The sequence below is a fragment of the Pseudonaja textilis genome, chromosome 9 (genome assembly GCF_049901715.1).
Source record: "Pseudonaja textilis isolate UNSWEBS1 chromosome 9, rPseTex1.2, whole genome shotgun sequence".
NCBI classification, from domain to species: Eukaryota; Metazoa; Chordata; class Lepidosauria; order Squamata; family Elapidae; genus Pseudonaja; species Pseudonaja textilis.
Genome location: NC_141998.1, coordinates 1,096,602 through 1,115,222, shown reverse-complemented (window position 1 = coordinate 1,115,222; position 18,621 = coordinate 1,096,602). Strand labels below are relative to the sequence as shown.

Genomic DNA, 18,621 nt, shown 5'->3' with positions numbered 1-18,621 from the left:
TGCGGGGGTCTTCAAACGTGACAGCTTTAAGGCTTGTGGACTCCAACTCCCAGAGTTCCTCCTCCAGTCATGTTAGCTCAGGAATTCTGGGAGTTGAAGCCCACAAATCTTATACTTGGCAAGTTTGAAGACCATCTATTCTATCCTATCTATCTATCTATCTATCTATCTATCTATCTATCTATCTATCTATCTATCTATCTATCTTATCTATCTCCTCTCCTCTCCTCTCCTCTCCTCTCCTCTCCTCTCTCTCTCTTTCTCACTCTATCTATCTATTCTATCTATCTCTCTTTCTGTATCTGTCTATTCCAGGGGTCTTCAAACTTGACAGCTTTAAGACTTGCGGACTTCCAATTCCCAGAATTCCTCCTCCAGTCATGTTAGCTCAGGAATTCTGGGAGATGAAGTCCACAAGTCTCAAACTTGCCAAGTTGGAAGACCCTTGCTCTACTGGGGTGTCACAGGCAGAGAGCTTTGATGATATCGTCATGGCTGTCATCTTGACTCTTTTTGACCCTGCCTTCCAGACATGCCTGAATAATAATATAAAAAAAGCAATAAAAATCACCAAAGGTTATTTTGAAAGATGTGGCGGGGGGGCTGTGTCGGTCTTCTATCTTCCCCATTGCCTTTCCAGAATCGGGGGGTGGGGGGGCGAGAACCATTTTATTTGCACAATTATCTTAACTCACTAAATTCACCTTTTTTTTTTCTCAGTTCATGCAATGCATTGAATGGTAAAGTTATTTCAAAAGTTGGGTACACAAGGGCTAAGCTACTACCCACCCTAAAAAAAACAAACCACCTCAGATTAAATACAAGAGGCTAGGATTTTTAGCCGGCTGGGTGAAATAGCTTGTGCAAACTGATACACAACTGGCGTGCAAGGGAGAGAGCGAGTTGATGTAAAGGAAAGAAAGGTCTTTGTTCTTGAGGAGAGAAGCAACAACGGGGAAGGCTCAAGGAAGGCGATTCTCGTTTCCTGCAACTGGAGTTTTAAGTGTTGCCTGCAGATCTTGGTGTTTTCATTTCGGTGTATTATTTCCTTCCGAGTGACAAGTTTGGTGGCTTTGCTTCTGGGAAGCCTTTCCCCACCCGGCGCCCTCCAGATGTTGCCCTCCAAAGGCTGCATCTCCTATTCCCTGCTGGCGGGACTGCGAGGAGAAGCCAGACCCACCTGGACAAAGCGGTCATAAAACCCTCTGGGCTCAGAAGAGGCCGGCTTAATGAAAGGGGCGTCTCTATATTTTGCAGAACTAAGTCTGCTTCCAAGAGAAAAGAATTGAGGAGAGAGAGAGAGATGGGATGGCGGAAGAACCAAAGGGAGAAGAATTTGGGGCAGGCAGGATTGATACCTGCAGAGGGGAAATGCAGGTATTTTCAAAACCTGCAAAACCACCTGTAGGGAACACCTAAGAAGATCAGAAGAAGTTGAAATGGATGGATGGATGGATGGATGGATGGATGGATGGATGGATGGATGGATGGTTGGTTGGTTGGTTGTCAGGCCTGCATCTTCTCTGTTGGTGCTCCCAAATAACCACATATTGAGGAGTGGGATGACAAGTGACACACTGAGGCACATACCAGCCAATGGCAGGCTTAGCTTTGCGTCTTGTGCATTTCTGGTCGGTTTTAGTTTATGGTTCAGTGTACTGGGCAAACCTTTGAAAAACTGAATAAACATGGGGTAAACAGGTCTACAAAGATGCCCAATGTTTAAATTACTCCTTTCATTGATGGAGGTATGAGGCATGGTTGGCTGAGCCTATTCTGCCTTGGGTAGTGGGTGGTTAAGGTTAGGGTTAAGGTGAAGGTTGCAGTTGTGCAGTCAAAATTCCTCCCTTCTGTACAGGCCTCCCAATGCACGAGAAACAGGAGAAAGTTTAGTCGTGTGGATGCAAGTGCCATGTTGTCTTTCTGGAGCCTCCTGTCCCCATGCAAAGTTTGGTTTATTAAAAACTAGCGCGATACCCGTGCTTCGCTACGAAACTCTGATCGGGCTTAGTTTTGGGGGAGGGAAATAAGGGGCGGGGGGGAATTCTGCCTCTGCCTACCAGCATCCATCGGTATTCATCTGGCTAGTGTCCTGTTAGCGTGAGAGACAGTTGAGGGCTGTTTGGAAACTGGAAGAGTGTTTGCTGTGTGAGCAAGAAAGAGACAGCAAGGAGCCTGGGCGTGGCTTAGCTCAACCGCTCTGTACCAAAGCTGGTTGCTGCTCTGAAAGTGAAAGTGAAACTCCTCTGCTTGTGTTTTGGAACAGATTTCTTTCCAGGTGGGAAGAGGGAGTCGAACTCCTTAGCATCAGAGCGTGTTAATAATAATAATAACATAGGAAATACTCTAAATGCTCTGAGGGTCATTTCGAAACATCCTTTCTTAGTGAGCCCCTAGAAGCCAAGAGAAACATACGTGCCAAATTTCAAGTTTGTAGGCTTTACGGTTCTGGAGATTTTGTGATGATGCATGAGTGCTTTTTCACTTTTTTATATATATAGATGACTTTCCTTCTCACCCAAGTCTTTGATAGCACAGAGGAGGCTTCAAGTAGAGCGGGTTAAGGTGGACATGTGGAAAAGGGAAGATAGATTCTTGCAACCAGGGAGCCTGAGGGAAAACTAGGATTTCCATTTGTGGGCACTGCGGTCCTAATCCAGATCAGGCCATTGTTTTCAATGTCAAGGCAGTAAGTCCTGTAGGGTTGAGTGGCCTGTAAAGAATCCCAGTCCAAAAGAAAAATGGAAGTGAACTGGGATGGTTCACATTTGAGACCCAGAAGGACTGTTGGTTCTTTGATTGACTGGACTGGACACAGAAAAACATGGGCCCATCACACATCCCTACTCTCTCCTCTTCTTCAGTGGAGCCTTGGACTCTGAGCTTCCTTCCCCATTTCTTTCCCACCGGGGGTCCTGAAAGTTACTCCTCCTTGCAGCGCAATGAAAGCTGAAACACTCCCATATAACATCCCCCCACAGGCGTTAACGCAAAATATTAACTAACCTTTTGTCGGCACGTTGGTTCCAAAGCAAAGCGCCTGCTCAACATTTTGCGTTCAAGTCTCTTCTCTTCTCGTACCTGGGCGAAGAACCCACACGGGAAGCTCCACAGACTGTTTGTGGAGTAAACTTCATAACGCACCCACAGGAGCACAAAGAGGTTAGCCACCACCGCCCTAGAGTCAGACATGACTGGACAGGTGAAACCTTTACCTTGATATATAGAATATATTGAAGAATTGGCTGGTAGAGCAGGCATTCTTGCTTCAGGAGGGCCATGTTTGGGTGGGTGGGTGTTTTAGGGCTAGGGGTCTCCAACCTTGGCAACTTTAAGACTTGTGGACTTCAATTCCCAGAGTTCTTCAGCCAGCAAAGTCCACAAGTCTTAAAAGTGGCCAAGGTTGGCTGAGGAATTCTGGGAGTTGCAGTCCACAAGTCTTAAAGTGTCCCAGGTTGGAGACCCCTGCCTTTAGACCAGGGGTGTCCAACCTTGGCAACTTTAAGACTTGTGGACTTCAACTCCCAGAGTTCCTCAGCCAGCAAAGTCCACAAGTCTTAAAAGTGGCCAAGGTTGGCTGAGGAATTCTGGGAGTTGCAGTCCACAAGTCTTAAAGTGTCCCAGGTTGGAGACCCCTGCCTTTAGACTAGGGGTGTCCAACCTTGCACTTTAAGACTTGTGGACTTCAACTCCCAGATTCCTCAGCCAGCAAAGTCCACAAGTCTTAAAAGTGGCCAAGGTTGGCTGAGGAATTCTGGGAGTTGCAGTCCACAAGTCTTAAAGTGTCCCAGGTTGGAGACCCTGCCTTTAGACCAGGGATGTCCAACCTTGGCACTTTAGACTTGTGGACTTCAACTCCCAGAGTTCCTCAGCCAGCAAAGCTGGCTGAGGAACTTTGGGAGTTGAAGTCCACAAGTCTTAAAGTTGCCAAGGTTGGACACCCCTATTTAAGAGGATTTTTCAGCAGGAATCCTTACATAAGATCTGGTCTTCTTTGTTGACATCTCCCAAATTTCTGGATTGTTTAGAAATGCTCCATTTCCTGTACAAGAAGCATTTGCTAAATCCTCTATTTCTGGTTTAAAAGTGTGTTTTGATGTGTTTTGTCAATGGCTTTTTGAAGCCTGCCTCGTTCAGCTGGGCACTCAAAAGGAATAAAACAGCTCCTATTGTGGGAACTTTGAAATGAATACTTCTTTTGAGTTTTCCTGCAACCATCTCGTTACCCTCTTGCTTCGTTTCCTTGCCCCGTCTTGTCTCATTTACTACTCTATTTTTTTTAAAAAAACTGAGATCTCTTTCTCAGCTAGGCATGGAGGATGGTCCATACAGAGCCCTCCAAAAGAAAAGGAGAAAAGGCAGTGCTCCAAAACTGATGGGGGAGTTTGTGGGTGTGAAGAGAGAGAGAGAGAGAGATGGTCTTGCCTTAGCTAAATATTCAACATGCATTAAAAAAGAGATCTGAAGGGGATTTTTTCTGCCTGGTTTCTTCTGTATTGGTCATTTTTGAAACGAAGACCAAAACAGTTGGAAAGTGGTAGAAGCTAGTTTAATAAAAAAGGACTAGGAGTGAGATGATAGCAGTGTTCCAACATCTCAGGGGCTGCCCCAAAGAAGAGGCAGTCAAGCTATTCTCCAAAAGCACCTGAAGGCAGGACAAGAAGCAATGGGGGGAAGTTAATCCAGGAGAGAAGCAACCTGGAACTGAGGAGGAATTTCCTGACTGAGAGAAAAATTAATTAGTGGAACTACTTGCCTTCAGAAGTTGTGAATGCTCCAACACTGGAGGTTTTTAAGTCGATGTTGGATAACCATTCTATTCCTTATTCCATTCCATTCTATTCTATTTATTCCTATTCTATACATTCCTATTTTATTCTATTCTATTCTGTTTTCTCTATTCTCTATTCTCCATTCTATTCTATTCCTATATTATCCTAACTTCTATTCTATTCTCTGTTCTGTTCTCTATTCTATTCTCAATCCTATTCCTATTTTCTATTTTCTATTCTATATTCTATATTTCTATTCTATTCTATTCTATTCTATTCTATTCTATTCTATTCTAATTGTACCCCATGACTATTATTAAGTGTTGTACCTGAGGATTCTCGACTTTTGATGAATGTGTCTTTTCTTTTATGTACCCTGAGAGCATTTGCACCAAAGACAAACTCCTTGGGTGTCCAATCCCACTTGGCCAATGAAAAGAATTCTGTTCTATTCTGGGAACTTTTGGAAGGGAAAATCTTCGGGTTTTTCGAGTTCTCCTCTCGTTCTGCACCTCTAGTATCCAGAAGGCAAAACATCTTCCTCCGAATGATTTCCTCCCTTCCCCAAATTTATTTTTTATTTTGCTGGCATGCAACCTGGGTGGGGGTGGGGGGGGGAGATTTAGCATTTTTTTTTCTGTGCAAGACTTTGAGTGGGAAGATCTCATGGAAAAGGGAACTGTAATTTTAGATGTTTGGGTCCTTGTTCCAAGCGGAGAGAAGGAGTGAAAAAGATGTAGTTATGTGACAAATTTAAGAAGTGGCGTGTAACTCAGAAACCACCCAGAATGCAAATCTTTCGTCTGGGGAGACCAGGCTTAGCCCTCCACCCCAACCGAGTTCATTCACAGCCCCTCCGGTCGGTGGGTCTGATGCAGGCCTTGTCCTTCCCTTCTGCTTCCTGCCTCTTGCTTAAAACCATGGAAAATCAATCAAGCTTCTCAGCTGCATCTCTGCAAAGGAAGCAAAATGTGGAGAAACTTTTTCAGGCAGTCTGGCTCATGCAATGCAGGGGTCGCCAACCTTTTGGACCTCAGGGACCACCAAACTCATCATTTTAAGTCCTGCAGACCAGAGACCCTGGGAAAAAATCCCCCAAAAAGTCTGCAGGGAAAATTCCCCTTTGAATTTTCTTCATGATCAATTGTTCTTTATTTGGGCCGTCTCCAGCTCTGTTCTCAGGGAGAGAGAGACTTTTGGCTCCATGTTCTCAGGGAGAGAGAGACTTTTGGCTCCATGCAAGGAAAGCAGCAGGAGCTGCAGAAGTCTTTCTTTCTCTCCCCCAAACTCAGCCAGACATGAGTCTTTGTGAGACTTGTCACAGCCTCTTGGAGCAGGAGGCCTTGCAGAGTCCCAAAGACTCATGTCTGGCGGAGTTTGGGAGAGACAAAGAAAGACTTCTGCTGCTTTCCTTGTGTGCAGCCAAAAGCAGAAGAAGGAAGAAGCAGAAAGAAGCAGCCTGGTGGCCAGGCCAGGCGCGTGGGGCAAGTTCCCCCCCTCCGCCCTTTCCCCTCTCCCTTCACTACCTCATGTTGTTCGCAATGCAAGCGATGCAAGCCTTGTGTTCCCACGGGCCATGTGGGCAGCGCAGCCTTGTATTCCTGCACAGCCTGGATTAATTGCTTTGGCGGGGACATTTCTCTGTGAACCACCCAAATCTTCTCATGGACCACCAATGGTTCCCGGCCCACTGGTTGGTGACAACTGGTGCAATGAGGTCTCAAAGGAAGGACAGCCACTGGGGTCGGTCAAAAAAAAGTCAAAATGGCAACTTCTTTGCCATCTTGGCTTCTTTTGAGCTTTCCCTGGAGACATTTCGCTCACAAGCTAGGATCTGAGCAAGCTGAGTTTCTGGGGTTTGAGGACAGCTATTTCCAATGAGGGAATAAACAAGTGTTTAGTACTAAAATGCACATATTCATCAACCTAATGTGATTTATTGTAAAAAAAAAAAGATATAAAAGATACAGAATTGCAAAAAAAAAAGAAGAAAGCTTTTATTTGAAGAAATTGGCACCTCGATGCACAAAGCGTTTAGGGCAAACTTTTGCAAGAACTCAACTTGTTTACTATGAAAAGAAACGAGTATAAAATTAGAAATTGAGAGAAGCTTAAATCGCTCCGTTTGCAAATGTTGCTTATCGTTCTTGCTTATTTATATGACTCAAAATAATTTGCTATCCATCTTTTTCTACAATCTGTATCAGAATAGAATAGGAATAGAATAGAATAAGTTGGAAGGCACCTTGGAGGTGTTCTAGTCCAACTCCTCAAGCAGGAGATTGCACACCATTTTCAGACGAATGGCTGTCTAGTTTCCTCTTAAAGACCTCCGGTGATGCAGCACCCATAATGTCTGGTGGCCAGCTGTTCCACTGGTCAATTGTTCTCACTGTTAGGAAGTTTCTCCTTAATTCCAGGTTGCTTCTCTCCTTGATTAGGCCTGATGATGTTGCACACATCCCAATGTCTTTGAGTCAGTTTTGCAGATTACACAACTCTCTTCATATGCCCCTCCTGGCCTCTTTCTCTGGACGCTTCTGGACAGGAAAGAAAAAAGAGTGAATTATTGCTCTCCTCAGCAAACCCCCTTCCTGGGTGTGGATGCGGCAGAATGAGCTGCCTTCTCCCCTTGCAAATCTAAGAGGGGGTTTATTCCCAATATGGTTTGGGTTTTGAGTTAACTCTACAGAGCAGGAGAGCAAACTGTGGTTTAATCCTACAACTATTTTTTTTTTTTTGCATCTGATGAACTTCAGAGTTTAATTTCCCTGCAGAGATCTTTCAATTCCAGTTTGGATAAGCAGTGCTTTATAGGCCAAGTATATTCAATGGGTGAGTCAGAAAACAGAAATCTGGCTACGTTAACTCATGTTATTAGGTTAAAAGAAGAAAAAGAATTGAGAATGGTGACCTATTAGGATTATTGGAAGGTGAAACAATCTATCGTGTTTTTTTTTACATATCATAGTGAATTATCTTGAGTTTTATGCTGACTAATCAAGTTTATAAAGAAATGCTTTTGAACAAGAAAAGGCTTGTTGGATTCTTCTATAATTGACAGGGTTGGTTCTGTGGCATCAAATGAAGTTTGAAATAACCTTTTCAGGTGGCATTTCAAAACCTCTAAAGATGGGCGGTGTGAACGCAGTGTGAGAGAGATCTGGAGATTTCCAAAAAGAGACCAGACAATCATTTGTCTGGAATGGAATAGTCTCTTGCCTTGGGCAGGGGGCTAGACTAGAAGACCTCCGAGATCCCTTCCAGCCTTAGAATTCTATGAAAAGCAGCTCAACAAGGAGACTCAGATGGGGTGTCAGTATGAAAAGTAATTTCATACCACGTTTTCCGTAGTCAGAATTCACCCTGGACTTCTTACATTGTCCCAGGGTAGATGCGGTTAGCTTGTGTATCCTTCCCATCTGGCTTCCAACAAGCAAGGTCTATGGGGAAAGACAAATTCATTTAAAAACAATGATTCACTTAACAACCATGACCCCCCCAAAAAAAAAGAAAGATGAGAAAATTGGGTCTCACTCACATAACCACTGCCAAACAACCGACACTTTTAAAAAGACAACATAAAATAAGTCAGTATTCTCTCTCTCTGCTCTCTTTTCCAGATCAGGAAGTGTCCTACATCACTGGAGTGAAATCTATTACTTTGTGGAACATCTGGCTCACAAATTTATAAGGTAAGAAATTATGACCAGCTGACGGCATAAGATGTGGGTTGCAGGGGGTTGAGCCGTGTGCCCTGTTGGCACTCTGCATGTTTACTCCAAAGTCACAGCGGTCATGATACTCAAGTTTGTTGATTGTAGCCTTGGCGTCTCATCATGATGTAGGCTAGAATCAAGTAGATCTTCTTTTCAGTAGGAGCCTTAGAGGAATCCTTCACGTTTGGGGGGTCTTTGTAATCTCTTAGGATTTGAAATAGACACCTGACATCAGAACCGTTGTTTAAAAAAGGCACAACGAAGAATGTTCTTCCTGCGTCGATGCAGAAAGCGGAGGCTGCCCCAGGAGCTGCTGATGCAGTTTTTCAGATGGATGATTGAGTCTGTCATTTATGCTTCTATGACTGTCTGGTTTGGTACGGCAGGAGCGGGACAGGCTTCAACCGATAGTTAGGACTGCAGAAAAATCAGTGGCAACCAGCCTGCCTTCCATTCGAAGACCTGTAGGTTGCACAGGGCAAAAAGAGGGCCGAGAAAATAACTACAGGCCCCTCACAATCTGGACATAAACTGTTTCAAATCCTCCCCCTATGATGGTGTTATAGGGTGTATTGTATGTCAAAGCAACTAGGCACAGAGACAGTTTTATTTCTTCTTTATCATTCTGCTAAACACCTAATTCCCACAGTATTGTTTTATGCCTATCCATTTTGTGTGGCTGTAGAATTACTGCTATTATCCTTCTCATCTTCTCTACTATTTCCTCTTATTGGTATCATATTATGATTACTATTACTCTGATGCTTTGCATGTACATTGAGAGCTTCTGCACCAGAGACAAATGTCTTGTGTGTCTAATGACACTTGTCCAACAAAGAGCATTTTATTCTATTTCTATTCATTTTTTTCCTTGTCTTGACTCAAGTTTTCCCTCTTTGTTGTCCCTTTGATTCTCAGCGACAGTGTAGCTGAAGGAAATTTATTGAGCAATTTCAAAATAATTGAGAAAAACACCAAGTTTGTTTTGCCTTTTTGGTTGTTGTTGCTGCCTTGAACTGGATTTCCTCTTAACTGAAGAAAAGGAACACAAGTTTCAAAGAATTCCAAGCAGTTTGTTTTCGTGGGTACAAACTCCGGGAACTTATCGGAACCTGATTTATTGTTTTCAAGGAGGTCTGGCTTTTTTTAGAGGAAGAAAATTGCCACATTCTGAGTCTTAAGGTCTGATTTCTGGCCCTAGTAAGCATTTAAGTATACTTTAACTGAGTTGTCACGAAAGGATCTATGATAGGAAAGCTGTGATTTGGTGAGGGGTGGAAAAGTCTCCAAAATTGTTCAAAGTTTCAAACTGCTTTTCTAAATCTCCTTGATTTGTTCTTTTTTGGGGGTTGAAATGGAATAAAAAGCCCTTATTAAGTACTGTAAATAAATCCCTGGCTCTGCTGAGAGTGGAACATCCAAAAAATGATCCTGAGATTAATTTATATTTGTAGAAGAGGCGTGCCTTCGGAATGATGTAAGGAATGGATCTCTGTCGACCAGCAGGGCCAGAAATTATATACAATCTACAGAGACAGCCACGCACATGGAAAGAGATGAGGTTTCATTTCAATAGTCACGGCGGCCATCTTGACTTTTCTGACTTATCTGTAGAGGCACTTCACACATTCCGCTGGGAGGAGGAATATGGTCATGTTTCGCTGAGAGAGGAAGGAAGGAAGGAAGGAGAAAGAGAGGGAGGAAGGAAGAGAGGGAGAGAGAGAGAAGAAAGAGAGGAAAGAAGGAAGGAAAGAGAAAGGAGAGAGGAAGGGAGGGAGGGAGAGGAAGAGAGGGAGGGAGGAAGAAAGGAGAAAGATGAGAGAAAGGAAGGAAGGAAGGAGAAAGAGAAGGAGGAAGAAACAGAGGGAGGGAGGGAGGAGAAAAGAGAGGAAGGAAGGAGAAAAGACAGAGGAAGGGAGGGAAGGAGGGAGGAAGGAGAAAGGAGAGAGGAAGGAAGGAAGGAGAAAGATGAGAGGAAGGAAGGAAGGAAGGAGTCCCTCATTTTGCTGTCTTTCTTTTTGTAGCCCCCAGTTGAGAATGTCCTTCATTGTCTTCTCCAATCAAGGCTCAACCCTCATGGACCTGACCGAAGACAGGTGAGAAGGAGGGGGCAGGGGTGTGACCTGTCCTAGGACCCACCACCCTAGATGTTTCTCCACACACAAATGGGGATGTTCCCCACTGGGTAGCAAGCCTGGCCAGCCTATTAAACAGGCTGGGGGTCCTCATCTCTTCAGGACCACCTCTTTCAAGCCCCGCAAAATGATCCCCAGGACCTATTTGGAGTGTGTTGAGGAAGGATCTGCCTTTGTCAGCCAAATGTTGAAAGGAGGTTATGGGGCCAAGATGGCTGCTTTAAAAAAAAAACTCAGAAAGTTGTACAACTTCCTGTTTTACCCAGAGAGGAATTTTCGATTGATCAGTTACTGTGTTTGTATTCAGCCCAAACAGGACTTTGCTATTTTGAAGAACAGCGACCATTGCTAGCTTGTAGTAGAAGTTACATGGGAATCCAGGAGGAGCAGAGACTTTGAGACTGAGCTCTGCTCCCCTATCTTGGAAAAGAAGGGAAAAAATAGGTACAAAGCTAAACGTAAGATAGAAGAGGAAAGACAACAGAGGAAGGTGGGGGTGTCTATCAGCTTTGCAGCTCTGTTACCCAGTTCATGCCATGCACGAAAACAGTGTTGGTGAACCATGGCACCTTTAAGATATGTGGACTTCAACTCCCAGAATTCCCTAGCCAGCATGCTGGCTGGGGAATTCTGGGTGTTAAAATCCACATATCTTAAAGTTGCCATGGTTGAGATAAAGGCAAAGTTTTCCCCTGTCCAGTTGTGTCCGACTTTAGGACAGGGGTCCCTAAACTTGGCAACTTTAAGATTTGTGGACTTCAATTCCCAGAGTCGAAGTCCACAAGTCCTAAAGTTACCAAGTTTGGAGACGTCTGCTTTAGGGCATGGCGCTCATCTCCATTTCCTGGCCAAGAGAGCCAGGGTTGCCTGAAGACAATTTCCATGGTCGTGGCCAGCAAGACTATACACTGAGAATAGAACGCTGTTACCTTCCCACCAAAGTGATACCTATTTATCTATTCGCAGTTACAGGCTTCTCAACGGTTAGGTGGGCAGGAGCTAGGGCAAAGGGACAGGAACTCACCCCGTCGCATGGCGCTGGGTCTCAAACCCAGTCTCTCAGCTTTCCAACTGACAAGCTCAGCGTCTTTAACCGTTGAGCCATCGCACCTCTTGGATTGATCTAATACAATAGCGTAATTTGCAGCTGGATGATGAATTCTTGGAGTTGAAGTCCACAGGTCTTAAAGTTGGCACAGTTGAGCACCCCTAGTCTAGAATCTAAAACTTCGGAGTTTTGACCAGAGCTGAACATTGCTTGGCTTTTCAATGTATATATGTCCGGTTTCCAAGTGATGAAATCCATTTAAAAATAAAAGAGCAAAGTCCATCTTCCAAAACAATTTCTTTTATTTGAGAAAGCATCAAATTTAGGAAAGCGTCAACAAGTCGGTTGTACTTCCGGATCTGACACAACCCGGAATTACACCACATACTGTAATATGGAAAGTTAGAAACAGCCGCCCAAAGTCACATTCTCTAGTAGAAGTAATTCAACGTTGCTTGATGTCATAAATCTCCACCTCAAGGGGCCCAAGGAAGGACAGCTCGTTTTCCCACGGGAAGAAGAACCACCTAGCCTAAACAACTCTCTCTATCTCTACTCCTCCTACCTTAGGAACGTGGCAAGCCCGAAACCCTCCCCCGCCCCCCCATAACCAGCAAAGAGAAAGAAAGAAAAGGAATATATAACAAGGCTAAATAAAATGGCTCTACACATACGTCAATTTCTTGCTTGACCTATATAGGATTCAGTTCTTCCTGCTCGGCTGTTGTTTGTCTTTGGCTTCACCTGCTTGCAGATTCAGACTCTCCATGGGGAAGGGGCTCAAAAAAAGGTCAAGTTGAGGCCCCACCCCTTTGGGGGATTTAAAAAGGAGGTGGGGCTTCAATGGCCTGATCCTAACCGCCTTTATTTTTTTTGACCCAAGCAACGACCGTCCCCTCAGCCGAGTTGACATGGTTCTCTCCGTCTCTGGAAAAGACCCCAGATTGAGTTCTTACAGCCTGTTAAACCCGGGACAGTAACACACACTTGCAGTTCCCTCGAAAGGCGCTTGCTCCAACAAATCAGCCATAAATTATCCTCTTTAGCCTAGCCTGGCGTGTCATACTGACTTGTGTCTGGCCTGGGTGTGGCTTTGAAATTAATCCTGATAAAGTGCACTCCAGCTATTTCATTATGTAGCTTCCATCTGGTGTTGAATTTCTGCGGAAATGGATGGGTGGGTGGACAGACAGACAGACAGACAATAGATAGAGATGGATGGATGGATGGATGGATGGATGGATGGATGGATAGATAGATAGATAGATAGATAGATAGATAGATAGATAGATAGATAGATAGATAGATAGATAGATAGATAGATGAGAGAGGGACAGAGAGAGAGAGAAATATTCTACATTTTCCCTCCCTGAATATAATACCTTGCCTTTGTCTCTCTCACAGCATACCTTGTTCCTCACAAGTTAGGTTTCTATCCTTTAGTCCAGGGGTCTCCCAACTTGGCAACTTTTAAGATGGGGGGGGGGACTTCAACTCCCAGAATTCCCCAGCCAATTTTTGCTGGCTGGGGAATTCTGGGAGTTGAAGTCCGCCAGGCTTAAAGTTGCCACGGTTGGAGACCCTCCCTGCTTTAATGCAGTAGCATGACAAGAGTAAGAGAAGAGGAGGGAGGGAGGGGCAAATCTGAGACCTCATTACTTTTTGGGGGAATCGCCACAGATGGACCCAGAGACTTTTCTCACTTGTGTTTCTGCAGATGTTGGGGGATCCAGCTGACTCCCCTTTTCCCTCCCTTTGGGCTTTCTCGGGATTCTGTAAATGTTGCTCACAGGTTGCCAGGCAATGTTATCTTCGGGAGAGGCAGGAAAGAATAAAGGAAATAAAAAAAGAGATGTGAGTCCTAAGGAAGAGAAATTTTCCCATGCCTAGAAAGCAAAATAGTTATCAGCCACCTCGCCGTTCTGGCTGTCTCTGTACAATGAGATAATAATAGTTTTCCTCAAAGTTTCCCTCTCGCCACAGCATTGCAAAATGTTTTATTTCGAGCAGACAGTGGGAGAGTTCAGAGCTGGGACTTCTCTGGCATCGCTATCTTGCCCGTAGAAGATACTAATATCACTCTGTAAAGCCTTAGTAAGGCCACACCTGGAGTCCTGCATCCAGTTTTGGTCACCACACTATAAAGAAAGAGGTTGAGACTCTAGAAAAAGTGCAGAGAAGAGCAACCAGGATGATGAGGGGACTGGAGGCTAAAACATCTGAAGAATGGTGGCAGGAACTGGGCTTGGCTAGTCTAGTGAAGAGAAGGACCAGGGGAGGCAGGAGGGCAACCTTCCAGTATTTGAGGGGCTGCCACACAGAGGAGGAAGGGGGTCAGGCTATTCTCCAAAGTACATTTGAAGGCCAGACAAGGAATAATGGGTGGAAACTGAACAAGGAAAGAGATTCAATCTGGAAATAAGGAGGAATTTTCTGACAGGGAGAACAATCAACCCATGGAACAGAAGTTGCCTTCAGGAGTTGTGGGACCTTCATCCCTGGAGGCTTTCAAGAAGAGACTGGACTGCCATCTGTCAGAAATGGTGTAGGGTCTCCCGCTTGGGCAGAGGGGGGGTTGAACTAGATGACCTCCAAGGTCCCTTCGAACTCTGTGAATCTGCATCCGCGTCCTCTCTAACCAAAGGCCGTCTCTTCTGCTCTTCCAGGGAAAAAATCCGTCAAGGGTTAGATGAGCTTCAGAAGGTCCTGCCTGGAGGGGACACCTACATGCACGAAGGATTTGAAAGGGTAAATAAGAACAGAGAAGTTGCGTCTTGGTTTTGCGGTGGGTGCTCCAGGCAGAGGGCAGGCAGCTTCCATGGGAAGGAACAGGGCTGGGCTGCTGGGAGCTCGCAGGGGTTCAGTGAGAAGATTCTCTGCAGTTCAGAGAACCCCCAAATCCTACTCCTGGCTAGCCCCACCCACCCCACCCCTCCCCTCCCCCCTCAGGAGTGCCCTTGTGGCCCATTTTGGAGGCAGGTAAACGCAGGGCAAAAAACGAAGTTTGGGGAGGCCGGAAATGGGCCCGTTTCTGGCTTCCAAAGAGCCTCCGGAGCCCAGGGAAGCCATTTTCACCCTCCTGGAGTCACGAGGAAATCCTCTGGAGTCTGGGGAAGGTCAAAACGCTCCCCCTCCCGCCGTGGTGCAGGAGGCCAACTAGGCCACGCCCACCACGGCCACCCCCAGCCAGCAACCAGGCAGAGAACCTGTTGCTAAAAAAAATCTTTAGGCCCACTCCTGGGAAGTAGGTGTGTGAAAGACAGCAAGATGTTGATTGCCACCATGCCCGGGGTGGGATTCCACTAGTATAACAACCGGTTTGGGGATCGCGCACTTTGCGTGTGCATCAGAGGTGGGTATTCAGCAGGTTCTAGCCAGTTCTGGAGAACCGGTAGTGGAAATTTTGAGTAGTTCGAAGAACCATCAGATCCCGCCTCTGACTGGAGATTTTACACTCTCCTTCCCCTGCCGCGCCCACCAGGCCACGCCTACAGAACTGGTAGTTAAAAAATTTGAATCCCACTGCGCACGCACCAGATGCGGGCTCTGCCCACGCGCTGCACATTTAAGAAAGCTCTGATACGTATTTTCTACAGGAGTCCCTGTGAATAAAACAGCTGAGCTGCGGCAAACCGCTTTTCCTGCGCGAATCAGCTGCGCTCTGACAAAAGGAAATAAAGCGCAGGAAAGAACCAGGACAGGCGGGTGGGCCCATATACTCGTCGCAGCGAACCGGTTCGCTCCCAGCTGATCTTTGGCGCAAGGGGTTCTACTGAACCGCTCCGAACCGGTAGAATCCCACCCCTGCACCATGCCATCAAAGCCCCAGACGGTTTTCGTTAGGCTTTCCACGTAAGATACACACGGGGATGAGGCTCCAACCACACGGTCACAAGGTCCGACTTGTCTTTTGTTTGGCCCTGTGGTTGTGGCTGGACCGCTGCCGCCTCCATCTCTTCCCTGTCTGCTTCTCAGTGGGTGGCACCATATTCTTGCCAGGGGCGATTGAAACTAAACTCCGTTCGTACTTTACATCCTCATCATTCTCCTTGGTTCTGTTTTAGGCCAGCGAGCAAATTTACCACGAAAATGTTCAAGGTAAGAATACATTCAATAAAGTGGCGGTAATTACTTTTCGCTCCTTAACTGAGTTGAGTTTACTCCATCGATTGGCCCTGGGGTTTCAGACACAAATGATTACTAAAATCTGATTAAAAACAATTTAAAATGAAATTGGTGTAAAATTATCTTTGTTAAATCCTAGGCTGCATTAACAGAGGGATAGAATCAAGATCTCGTGAAGTGTTAATCCTGTTTTATGAAGCCTTAGTAAGACCACACTGGAATACTGCATCCAGTTTTGGTCACCCCGTTATAAAAAAGATGTTGAGATTCTGGAAAGAGTGTAGAGAAGCAACAAAAACAATTAGGGTCCTGGAGACTAAAACAGGTGAAGAACGATTGTAGGAATTGGGTATGTCCAGTCTAGTGAAAAGAAGAACTAGGGGTGACAGGATAGCAGTGTTCCAATATTTGAGGGGCTGCCACAAAGAAGGAGTCAAATTATTCTCCAAAGCACCTGAAGGCAAGACAAAAAGCAACGGGTGGAAACTACTCAAGGAGAGAAGCAACCTAGAACCTGAAATTTCCTGACAGGGAGAACAAATAATCAGCGGAATAACTTGTCTCCAGATGTTGTGAATGCTCCAACACTGGAAGATTTTAAGAAGATGTAGGATAACCATTTGTCTGAAGTGGCGTAGGGTTTCCTGCCTAGGCAGCGGGTTGGACTAGAAGACCTCCAAGGTCCCTTCCAACTCTGTTATTCTGTTTTGTTCCCTGCCTAATATATCATCACCCTCTCTGGAAAATGCAGTCATTTGATACCCAGCTACTCTTCTCCAAAGTAGAAAATTCCCTGTAGCAGTTTTTGATATTCGACAAAGACTGATAATTACTGGAACATTTTTTTTTTCCCTTCAGACAGAATCCTTATCTTCACTTTCATAACAGCAGTATGTTAACTTGAGCATGTCGGGTTGACAGCAGCAACCAAATTAACTTTAATTGCTTCTTCGCTGTGGTGTGATCGTTGGAAAGGCAGACCACGGACAAGCCCGGACCAGGCTCAATCCTGGGACGATAAGAACACCTTTGGGCAGTAATTCTGCCTTCTTTGCGGATGGCAAAGAATGTAATTGGAATGATAATAGGTTGTCTCTTCGTGATGGGCCGTCCTGCCCTGAAGCCATCCCAAGTCTTCCCTCTTGGGAAAAGGAATCAATGCATGACTCTGGGTAGAAACAGCAGCCTTACACTGTTTCTCCTGCACCCCATCTGTAATTTTTATTTAATAAAAGGTGAGGCAGAGTTCAGCTTGATGTGAATTTACAGTTCTCTGAAGAGATCACATCCAGTTTAAGCCAGAGGTCTCCAAACTTGGCCACTTCAAAACTTGTGCACTTCAACTCCCAGGATTCTCCAGCCAGCATAGCTTGAAGTCCACAAGTCTTAAAGTGGCCAAGTTTGGGGACCTCTGATTTAAGCACACAGGAAAAGACAAATGCCTGAATGGTGCCCGCTTTCCTATGAAACCTGCACGTGGGTGGGTGTTGGCACCTCTTCAAGTCGCTCTGGACTCTTGGCAACTGCCCAAGTGCCCAAGAATTCCAGTTTCCAGTCTGGTGACTCCACCAAACTGGCTCTCTTCCTTGAGTCAGCCCTGACATTTGATGAGTCCCCACAGTTTTCTTGGCAACATTGCCAGAAGTGGTTTGGCATCACCTTCTTCTTCCCAGGACCGAGAGAAAGAGAGAGAGAGAGAGAGAGAGAGAGAGGGAGGCACTGGCAAAAGCCAACATCCGTGCCCAAGGTTGGAACTCCGTTTCTAGCCATTGTATTTAACCACTCCATTAAATATTTAGTAGTTTGCATAAACCTGAGTTTGTGCAAACGTGACTGTCTTCATGTTGTAGTACAGGGGTCCCCAAACTTGGCTACTTTAAGACTTGTGAACTTCAGCTCCCAGAATTCCTCAAGTCATGTTAGCTCAGGAATTCTGGGAGTTGAAGTCCACAAGTCTTAAACTTGCCAAGTTTGGAGACCCTCGATCTAGAAGTTTAGGGTTTACAACAGAGGTCTCCAAACTTGGCAACTTTAAGACTTATGGACTTCAACTCCCAGAATTCTCCAACCAGATATGAAGTACACAAGAATTCTAGGAGTTGAAGTCTTAAAAGTTGCCAAGTTTGGAGACCTCTGTTGTAGTAAAACATGAAGGAAACTTCTATGACAGTTTGCAAACAGCACCAGGTGTACGGCATCATGTTTGAGTAGAAGAAGATGGTAGCTGGTTGTTTTATTGTCCTTGACCATTAATTCTACTTCTGCAAATGGCTTCCCTCATCAGGTTATAGGACCGCCAGTGTCATTATTGCCTTGACGGACGGAGAACTTCATGAAGACCTTTTCTTCTATTCTGAACAAGAGGTAGGGGCCTTGCGTTGAAAGTCTGGGATGAATGGAATGATGCGCGCACACACACACACACAAAAGTTGCTCTTCCCAGGGAAAGTTGTGTCTCTCCTATACTTCCAGAAGCAGGTTGGTTTTAAAATTTCAACTCCTATTGAAGCCTCAATCAAACCATGCCCATAACTAACAGATCTTCTCCTTTGCAGACTTTCTGCTTTTGGGGGTTTCTCATGAAAGGAAAGGAATGCATTCTTAATGTTAATTTATCTTCGGTTTGCAGAGAGAGAAAGAGAGGGAGGGAGGGAGAGAGAGAGAGAGAGAGACATCTGGTGAAGTTGATGGCACATGTTTGCAGACATTTGTTTTGTCTGTTTACCTCAGAGGCTCACAACTGGCATGTCATTTTCGCTCGCTTTTATTTTTGGAGACGGTTGCAAACAAGAGAATTTTGCCCAGACAAGCTTAACAGCCAC

The 18,621-nt window shown here is 45.2% G+C and overlaps 1 protein-coding gene across 1 annotated transcript in view; it reads left to right on the top strand.

Annotated features, from left to right (window-relative positions):
* The window catches only part of ANTXR1 (ANTXR cell adhesion molecule 1), a 97,216-nt gene that overhangs the window by 3,032 nt on the left and 75,563 nt on the right, over positions 1-18,621 (top strand). The window contains exons 2-6 of the mRNA XM_026715196.2: positions 8,396-8,467; positions 10,516-10,587; positions 14,341-14,422; positions 15,739-15,772; positions 18,084-18,163. Coding sequence (XP_026570981.1) covers positions 8,396-8,467; positions 10,516-10,587; positions 14,341-14,422; positions 15,739-15,772; positions 18,084-18,163 — 340 coding nt within the window. The remainder of the gene's footprint in view (positions 1-8,395; positions 8,468-10,515; positions 10,588-14,340; positions 14,423-15,738; positions 15,773-18,083; positions 18,164-18,621) is intronic.